Raw genomic sequence first — 10,502 nt, forward strand, 5'->3', positions numbered from 1 at the left:
AAATATCAACCCATAATAGCAGTATGGTCCCATATTTCAGATATTTGGAAATATAAGTGCTCCCTCTTCTACATGGGGAGAGAAAAGTAGCCAGCAAAAATGATCAGGTACCACCTTCCTACTGAGGCACACATTCGTGCAGAGAAAGAAGTTGCCCATCATTTATCTAACTTCAAGATACATGGTCTGTCTGAACAGTTATCCTGGGGACCCTGTGAATGACAGCTATCCTTTCCCTAAGGATAGGGTAAGTACTATTACCTTCACATTCAACCCCTCACACCTTCAACATTGCCAAATGAAGAACACAGGACCCAGGCCCATCTGATTTCTGCCCCTGCTGTAGACTCTAAATACTACAAGGACTCTAAAAGTAAAGTGAAAAGTAATTCTAGAAAAGTCAAGGCAAATCCACACTGAATTCACCTAACAAAATAACAAAGGACCTGCCACGCTTGGGCACTGAGTAGCCTCTATGAGGAAAAGCTGGGGACAGATGTTTTGATCAGTTCCAAAGCTACTGCCAAAACAGACGCACCTACTTTTAAGGAAAATAAGGTTAGGCTGAGTCCAGACATTTTGGTGCCACCATGCGCTTCAGGAAAGCACAAAATGGTGACATAGCTGCACATTTATAATTCTCTAGCATCAATTTTGCAAAATGGCCAACATCTGCATTTGGCAGGTTGGTTTTAGAGCCTTACTTACAACAGCCTAGCAAACTCCTATCAGCCTCAATCCCTAGGGAGCAAGATTTAACACTGTTTGATGTCAAGAGCCCACAAGGACAATCCCCCCCAAACTGCTAAACTTGAACAGTCCCAGCTTACAATAAGCTATGCACCCCAGGCTCTGAAAATATCCCTGAAAATTTCCCTATGCTCTCTGACAGCAGTTCTCACATTGCAAACCCTGACATATGTCTACTTCAGGGCCAGCACCAAGAGGTCAACAAATGGTATCTCAGACAAGGTCAGCAGACAGCCCTACTGACAGACAGTAAAGTTAACAAAAAGTGAATCAAAGAGGAAGAGTGAATCAAGATGCAGGATTAAAGAAAAAAGAAAACACTACTGAAAGTGTTTTTATCAAATCTGAGAAAGGCTAAAGTACATTGGTCTTACATTGTTATATTTAGTGTAGCTGAGCACAGAGCAATACAGAATGCAGTATGGCTTCTAGAAATCCTGCAAAAGCAACGTCTAATTTCTCTTTGAATATCATTGCAGATATAAATGTTCCAAGATGTAAGTTTGACTATCATCAACACTATCAGGATATTCCAATACAAATCAACTTCCTTTTAAGTACAGCTCTATGTGTAGCAACAGATGATCTGTGCATGCAAGACAACCCATGGAGCTCATCTCAAAACAGGCTGAGATTTTCCATCTCGCACCTCTGCTCTTCCCTCAAGGCCATCAAGCTTTTGTACTGGTGTTCTGCACATTTTCAACTGCTTCTAAAGACAGCCACCAATGATTTTACTTTCTTAACTATTTATTACAGTAGCTGGATCACAAAAAACATTACCATGTCAATTCATCAACTGGCTAAAAGTGATGGATGCAAGAAATGCATCCGTCTGAAAATGATGAAAAATCCATCCATAGAAATGCTATAAACATTCTACAGGAGGACATTTGATTTTAAAAATAACCATTCAATTGACAAAAAGTACATCCAGTTTTTGCTAGTTTCAAATTTTCTCATTTTTGCTTTAGTATAAAACGTAATTTTACTTTCAGCACCAAAAAATTGCAAGAGAATATAGAAGTATCTATGACACAAGCTAAGAAAATAATGAAAACACTATTTTTTCTCTACAAATGATTTATAATAGGCCCTTCTTCGCTTTGGAGGTTATCCCCATCATGCCATAAAGCTCTAGCCCACACATTCTTAATGTCTCCTCTCTCTCCCAATAGGGGAGACATTAAAAATGCTTCAGCACAAAACAAACTCTGCCCTCTAGAGATTATCATCTTATGGAGTACCTGATCCATCCTTTAACACTAAATAGCAGGTATTTCTTTTAAAAGCCTAGAGAGGAGGGGAAAATAAGTCAGCTTCCCCCTCCAAGAAGAAGAAAATAAAAGGTGCTCACCTCCTATGTAGTTGCAATCCCTCAGCATTTTTCTAGTCACTCCCTGGCCAAAGTCATAATTCAATTAAATATCAAGCACATTAAAAACCATTACATTCCATCTGGACATAAAAACTCCACCTGTTTTACTGGAAGGGTAGTCACTTGCTGGTACAGATGCCCAGAGAGGTTCTAGAGACTCCATCCTTGGAGATATTTACAAGCCAACACAGTTCAGACTGACCCTGCTTACACAGGCAGGTCAGACTAGATAATCGTAAAAGGTTCCTCTCAAGCTTGACCTTTCTACAATTATTTCTTTGATAATACACAGAAAAACCCAAATTAAAAGACAGTATATTAAAATGTTTTACTTCTGACTGACAAAAACCAAGGTTGAACAAGTATTTTGCTAGAAAAAACACAAAGCTGCCATCCCCCCCACTCCCTTGGAGATATCTGAAAAGGAGCCCTCAGTTTCAGTGACCAGGCATTTTAGCCCTCAGTAAGAATCAAGTCATTCTTTTCTCTTATTTCTGTACATTTGCCACAAAGTTAGTAAGAGGGATGACTGGAAGTTGGCACAAGATATTTCAGTCACTTGTAGTGTTGTCTTCTCTTAACTGCACTCCTCCACAGGCCAAAGAAGGAGAAGGGGTCTGTGCTCCTTTATAACAGTCAAAATACACTGGACCAGTGGCACAGCCATGAATTCCTCAGAAACACAAGAACTTCCCATCTGGACCACCACAAAACCAGTCAGATGTCCCATACAGGGGCCTCCAGTGGGCTTTAACCCCTCAACACACAGGCCCAAGTCTCCATGAGAAAGCGCCTCACCTTCCAAGCCAGCCGGGTAGGAACACAGACTAAGAAAATCCTACTCATCTTAAGCCAAAGGAGCGTCTCAACAAGGCCTGCCAGTGATCAGTGTTATGTCTGGGCAGTTTTAGCACACCGAATGCTGTGGCAGAGCAGCCTGAAGGCACTGAGGGCATGTGAGGGCTGCAGGCCCCAGGAGCCAGAGCCTGAGGAGATGGGCACAGGCCCGGAGCCCTCGCAGCTCCCGGAGGCCTTGGAGCGGGACAGGAGCACCAGCCCCGCTTGTCTGGGAGCCCAGGAGAGGGAGGTCAGCTCCAGCTACCTGCACTGAGCATCAATGACATGTCCAGGACAGCTCTCTGAGCCAAAAAAAGGAACTCCAGATGCCAACTCCGGACTGGTACACTCAGCCTTCAAACTGAGGTACGTGTGTTTTGGTTTAGCATTAATTGAAGGAGAGTCATCAATACTTCAGTTACTCATTTTAACTGGAAGATATGAGACTATATAGCTAGCTGAACATTCACACACAGTACTCAAGCATTAAATGCAGTCAAACATGAAAAGTGTTATACAATGCACAATATAGGAGTGCAAAACTCTCCTACAGCATTAGTGACATCTTTGTCTCTGGATCAACATTAAAAATCCCAAGTGACAGAATTCACAGCTGTCCTCTCCAGAGACTATTACACAAGCCTACAGATTTTACACATCAATCATTCTATGAAGTTAAAACAGAAAATTTGAACAGAACTACTAAAAAAGAAATGAGGGGATGACATCAACAGAGCAAACCAAATAAAATTCTTAAAGAAAAAAAAGAAAAAAAAAAAAGAAAAAGCTGAAGAAGCAATATTCCTTATGCTGTATGTATCAAAACCAACAAAAAAAGGTTGATAAATATTTTGCAGTCTATTTTGTGTCTGAAGATCTGACAAAAAGAGCAGCTGCTTTCAGTTTTAGAAATATATCTATAATGTGAATAAAGTATCTAACATACCAAATACACGGCATCAGATCTTAGCAAGTAACTTCTAACTTTCAATGATGAAAAAATTCTGTAAGACGTTTTTTAAAATCAGTTCTTTTATTTAACAAACTATTTATTTAACTAACTTTTAAGTGATCCATACACTTTTCTGAAGCTATTAATCTTGGTACTACCAGGAATACTATTTCTCTCAAGTACCGAATGTTTCAGTACATATTTTTAATGTTTGAGAATTGGTACTATATAATCTTTTATCTATTAACTACCAAAGAATAATCCAGGTAGAGCAATCATAGAAAACATGTAAAGTATGCTTTTAGAAGTCCAAACACTGTCATTGGATACACAGGGATGAAATAAAACAAGCATACATTAAAAAGGTACTTGCAGTTAGATGAAATACATTCTGTACAAAAACTGGAACTAGGAGAGAACCATGGTTATTTTTATTCATGTTTTCATTTTCGTTACACAACACATCTTCAAGATACACAAATGGTTTATATATGTTTGATCTTGTAGCCACCACAATTCTTTAAGACTGTATCCCATCTCTGTAACAACCATCTTGTGAACATAAAAGGAAAAAACCCGTGTATCTACTGATCACCCTTGTCCAAAAGGGCTCCTAAAAATGTTACCTGTTAACAGACCTGATGTTATATTAGTCTTTTGTTAACTACTGAAGACAGCTTCCAGTATACCTTTGCTACATTTTTCCTACTCAATACCAAGATTTATAACACATGAGAATGCCATACAAACTGATCGTTTAAAAATCATAGCAGCTCTGAATATCACTTCATTGATTCTTCTCATCTTTCCACATTTCAACTTACCTCAGATCCTGAGGAAATCTGACTTTGGCCTGGCTGATTCTGAAGGTGACCAGCACTTCTCTCTGTCACAGAATCCACTGCATTGTCATCCTGTTCAACCATTTCCATGGTCATCAGTCTAAAAGTAAGTACATACACATTTAAATAACTCATTACAGGCAGGTATATCGGGCAGCTAGGGAGAGTAATTCCAAACTATTTTATACTTCAAACAGACAGAAAATAAATATGTTTCTGTCAAACTGAAGTCCTTTCTTCATTCCCCTGCATTAAAATATTCACTCATATAGCCAGAAGCTCTAAGACAAGTATTTTGGAAAGCTGCAGGGAGTTCTGGAGATGGTTCTCAAGGAGGGACAAGCAGAGTCCCCGGGTCACATGCAGTGCTGGCAGTGCTGCCCACAGAAGGTCCCTTCAGCCTCAAGGTGTCCAGCAGCCACGGGCTGCTACAGCCCTCTTGAACCTTCCAAGATGCCTATTCCCTGCAAGCATCTACGCTTGAATTGTCTGTAAATTATTCATGGCTCAAGAGTCACAATTCTTCTCACTTTAAAGGTTTAAAAGTAGGGTAGATTTCACTGAAAAATAAGCAACTTGCTGACCCTCAATTTAAACTAAGAGTTTAAACTTCGTAGAGATAACTTCCAAATCTGCTAAATATCCGCTATATAAAAATGCAATTACCTGACTCCTTTTCGATATTTCTTGGCACACTTAGTCATAATGGAAGGTGTGAGTTTTAAAACAAGAGCTTGGATCTCTCTTCGGCTCCCTTTCTCTCCTACCAAACCCTGCACTGAAGGTGCAACATTGAACAGGTGATGTCAAACATTGCCATGGTAACAGGTCAGTTTACAAACAGAACAGAGACAGGATAGTGTCAGGCAGAGGCAGGCAGGATGCCCTGCAGGCACGCTCCCACCTACACCCTACTTACACAACCAATTGACAGCCGCAAAAGGAAGACATTGTATTAGTTGAGGTATTTAAGAGGCAGCAAATCTCGGTTCCCCAGGTTCAGTTTCTGTAACTAGGGGTCGCCAGGCCTCACTGAAATCAAAGTTCAATTCTTTCAACTGGCTGATAGTTACTTTGGTTTCTTCTCAGGACTTACACTGAGAGCTGCAAGAGGCAGTCAAGAAATGCTGACCCACCTGACTCTGAGTCTCTGGAATTTAGTCCTACATGCTGTAAGTTAACTACATTGAATCAAATTAAATGTAAACAAAACTCCTTTTGCAGCACTATTTTACACAACATTCCACAGTCTTTGAAGACAATAGATTTTATTGTTTCTTTAAAAATCAAATTTTTGCCCAAAATAAAGGCATGAAAATATGAAAAGATGCAGAGAAGCATTTTTCAAGCTCATATGCCTTCAATGGTACTGTACTGACAAGACTTAACAGTACTACAGCTAAAGGTAGCCAAGCTGCAAAACAATTCAATATTTTATGAGTTAACATGAGTATTTCTGCTCAGAGAAGTTACGTACCCTATGCCAGTATTAATTCAGATTAGAATCACAGGGAACTATTTTACACCTAAAATTTTTCTACATTTTTGTCTTGCTAGTTACGACTAATTATCTTTCTCTTTAGCTACAGTTTTATTAAATATCTACTGAAGTTCACCAAAGACTAAACAACTCTGAGGAAAATGTTTTCACCACACTTTTCACCATAAGTTTCTGTAAGAAGATGTTATCTAATTAAACTCTTCTTGTTTTATATATGTACAATATAATAACAATAATAAAGTAGGAAAGAAAGCTCTTCCTTTGTAAACAAGGGCCACCCATGAAGTCTCGAATATGAAAGGTCTATATGGTTCATGAAGAATAAGCTTCAGAATAGCTCACACACCACGAAAGATTAATGCATAGGTACTGGCAACATATTCATTGTAATCTCTTCCTGAAGATAAGAATATAGTCAGAAATAATTCACTTTATGAAGGCTCTGAAGTAGTTTCGCATCAAGAGCCATCCGTCACAGAAAATCTACTGTTGAAAATAACACCAAAAACAAACAACAAAATACACAAGTACTTTTCTTCCCACTGAACGCATTTCATAGAATTTTTACCCAGAAAGAGCCGTTTTTCATAATGGAAAAGATTTTGTTACTAATTTTTAGCTTAATTTCTCACTGATTGCAGAACAGTGAAAGTACATATAAAAATGTACTTATTTCTACTAATTTATCAGGATTTTTCTCCCCAAGACTCTTTATCTGAAATGCTGCATTAAGTTAGCAAAAAGCTACAAAAAAAAAAATCAGTGCAGCAGAAAATCACACAATGATACTCCTCCTATTTTGCAAAATGCAATAAAGAGAAAGGGGTGTATTTTCTGATTCTTTATCTTTAATTAGAAAAACAACAGCAAGAACTATACATGTCAGTGGACTGACAAACATAATTAAGATTTATGATATAAATGGAAAACTCTAGAATTTATATATATTTTCCATCTAGAATTGTGTATATTCTGATTTGTAATACAAATTATTGCTTAATTGAAGACTTTTGCAGGGTGGAGTAAAGTCTGAAAATTTGCCATAAAATGCAATCACTTCTCTGAAACACAGCGAAATACCTTTCCTAAATAATCTCAAACCTGATTCTTTTTGACAACCTCTGTGACCAAATAGTGATTTGACTTAAAACCACATCCAAATATAAAGATCCAATAACAGCCTAAAAAAAAAAAGAAAAAGAAAAAAAAAGTATTTGAGTAATTTTAAAAGGTTCACGAGCTATGTTGGCATAAAACTTCAGTGAGAAAGATGACTTAAGACAAATTGTAGCACATTAGTATCACAATTCAGACATGTTACAAGATTAGGAATCTTTGATAGACATAACCATGGGATCACTGAACTGGCCGGAGCAGGTCAGCTGCAGTCATTTGAGCTGACAGGGTCAGCGGTGGCACAGTCACACTGAGCTGTGCCAGGTCATGTGGGCTCGTACACAGCTCAAGACCAGGCATGCCAAGGAACTCCTGAATTTCAGACTGTTGTCACAGTCTTCAGAGGACTCTCATAACCTGAATTATACAGGGTTTTTATTTCCTGTACTAGGTATCATGTCAACATGAATGCATCAAAATTTTTAATAAATACACAGAAAAAATATTGAGCAATATTATAACTGTGCTTTTTCTGAAACATCAGTAGTGCAGACTGTGGCATGAAACCATTACTAATCCAATTCAGAAAAGTTTCCACTCGTATCACACTCATCAGTCTGCACTGCAAGCAAATTCTAACATATTCATTGCTTTTAAGTTTCCAAGAAAGAAAAACAGAATTTTCCATCAAGCCTTTAAAATCCTTTATAAAAGTCTATCAGTAGCAGTACACATCACACTTAAAAGTTTACATTACCTTCCTTCTATTTTTAAAGGAAAACTAAGCAAATAGTCTAAAGTAGGTGGTCTTGGGCCCTGTTTAGAATTATATAATGTTTTTCTTTATTGTATGACTAATTATAAACACATTTTAGTCTAATATTCAGTACTAATACAATTTTTTTTCTTGTATTTTTTATCTTAGTTGCTTACAAAGACTGAACAATAACTTTAAATACTAGTCTGGATTTTCAAATTAATAAACAAGTTATACCTCTACACTCACATAAAAAGTGGACAAAAATGGCTTTCCATAATGTAAACAAAGATACCTGCTTCTTCCTACAACATTGCAAAGAGATCTTCAGGATCTGGCAGGAAGTTTAACTGTTACCAAACTTGCAACATTTCAACATATAAGCGCACATGTTTACTGCAGTCACTGAGACTAACGGACAGCAGGCCAGTAGCAGATAAACACTGATCAAGATAATGCATAGAGTGGAAATCAAAAGCTTCTTCAACTGCAATCAGATGAACCACCCCTGACAGGAGAAATCTGACAGATGGAACCAGCTAGAGAAAAACAGATTTTTTTTCCTAGAAAATTCAAAGCAATTTACAGCTACAGGGGTGAAATTTTTGTATTTTTGCCCATAGGTAAAAGATGGAGGATAGCATCCCTATCAAATAACTAATTAATATAATTAATTAATAATAGAATTGGTGAAATTATACTGCAAAAGCAGATTGCTACAGTATTTTACATAACTGGAAGTGTGTGACTATCTAAATAAATACCCAGAGACATTTTAAAAAACAACTTTTTTTATTTCAACCATCCTTTATACATCAGGGACTGCTTACAAAGGTGGTTTGATACAAAGGAAATCAATCTTAAGGGGCTGAAAAATATGTTTCAGCCCTTGTTCCAAACGTCTTTGAAGACTTTTATTCACAGGGGAGTTGCTAGAAAGCAAGAATGTGAATTTACAAACACCTGTTTTGAATTTATTGATGGCCCCACAGTGAGTGTGGAAACTGTCAGAATGCACTCGTTTCAGAAGAGCATTGTGTTTTCGAGTATAAACTCTGTAATAACTCTTTTACCACCCTGGTGGCATGAAGGACACCAGCTGATAAGGTGGTCACAGAATTCAGTCAAGTAAAATGTGCAACAGCACAACAGACCCGATTTTTAAAGTGCAAACTTTCAGTTTTCAGTATCACCGGAGCTTCATCACTAAGCTTCTTGTGTCTCCTACACTCTCAATATTTCCCTGTTTTCTGCCCTGAACACTAAACCCCAAAATCTTAAAACCCCAACGCGGCATTACTCTGAGAGCATAGGCAACGCTACCCGGCCACTCGGCACCTGCCGCCTCAACCATCCTGACGGGGCAGATCCGGCTGTGAGAGGACACACGGCCCTCCTTTACAAGGGCCCAACCAGCCCCTGGGTAGGCCAGAGGATCAATCAAGCATCAGCTCCCGTGGAATTGCTCAACACGCGGCTGCACTCAGCACCAATAATGATGCTATCGCAGCAGTGGGGGATGCAGACAAAATGCTCGAAGTTTTAAGCAAGACTTCGGACTCACGAAGACCACTGTGATCCCTCCCCACTTGTTCTGGCACAGCTCCGAAAGCCCTGTGGGCAAGGCTATTACCGGGAGTAACGGACTAAGGGGCAAAGGCCACCGGGCACCCCTGCTCCCCCTGGCTGGGGCAGCCCCGCGGGGACCGCAGGACGGGCCGTCCGGGGCGCTCTGCCCGCAGCGGGCAGCCTCTACCCCCCGCTCCGAGCCGCAACGCCGGGCGAGCCGAGCCGGTGCACCGAGCAAGGGCTGGTGCCACCGCCTGCCGTAGCCCGGCGACAGCCGTGGATCCCGGGCTGCACGGAGCCGGCGGTCCGCGCAGTCCTTCCGGAATTCCCGGGATGCGGGGCCGCCCCACAGAGCCGTGCGGGCTCTGCGCGGCCGCCCCTGAGCACAGCGCGCTCCCGGCTGCCGACGGGGACGCGCCACCGCCGCCTCCTGCGCGCTCCCGCGGCGGGGCTGAGCCAAGCGCGACACAGCGCCCCCCGCCTGCCCTGCCCGTCCCTGCCCTGCCCGCCGCGCCGCCCGCTGCCCTCCGCGCTGCCCCGCTCCCGGCCCGCGGGGGGTCGGGCTGCGCGCACACGTGTCCCCGCCCCTCCCGCACTCACCCGCCGCCCTGTACGTGCTGCCCCCGTCACAGGGGGTGGGGGGGACCGAGCCGGGCGGAGCCGCACGTCGGCCTCACGTCAGCGCTGATGCAGCCGCGCCGCCGCGGGGGCGCCGAGGAAATGGCGTCTGTGGGGCCTCCCAGCGCCAGCGGCCGCGGCAGGAGGCGGAGCCGCGCGCGGGCGGCGGCGCCGAGCGGCCG

At 41.4% G+C, this 10,502-nt stretch overlaps 1 protein-coding gene across 9 annotated transcripts in view; it reads right to left on the reverse strand.

Annotated features, from left to right (window-relative positions):
* The window catches only part of CREM (cAMP responsive element modulator), a 35,865-nt gene extending 25,363 nt beyond the window's left edge, over positions 1–10,502 (reverse strand). Inside the window, exons 1-2 of one of the 9 annotated variants that reach the window (XM_058831577.1) lie at positions 10,303–10,502; positions 4,742–4,859 (exon numbers count right to left, since the gene is read on the reverse strand). In XM_058831577.1, the coding sequence (XP_058687560.1) occupies positions 4,742–4,855 (114 nt within the window). In that variant the 5' untranslated portion in view covers positions 4,856–4,859; positions 10,303–10,502. Of the gene's footprint in view, positions 1–4,741; positions 4,860–5,425; positions 5,520–7,340; positions 7,358–8,428; positions 8,446–10,302 lie in introns of those variants that run through there. The other 8 variants (XM_058831585.1, XM_058831579.1, XM_058831578.1 and 5 more) reach the window with 8 other exon arrangements.

Source organism: Poecile atricapillus, chromosome 2 (genome assembly GCF_030490865.1).
Source record: "Poecile atricapillus isolate bPoeAtr1 chromosome 2, bPoeAtr1.hap1, whole genome shotgun sequence".
Classification (NCBI taxonomy): Eukaryota; Metazoa; Chordata; class Aves; order Passeriformes; family Paridae; genus Poecile; species Poecile atricapillus.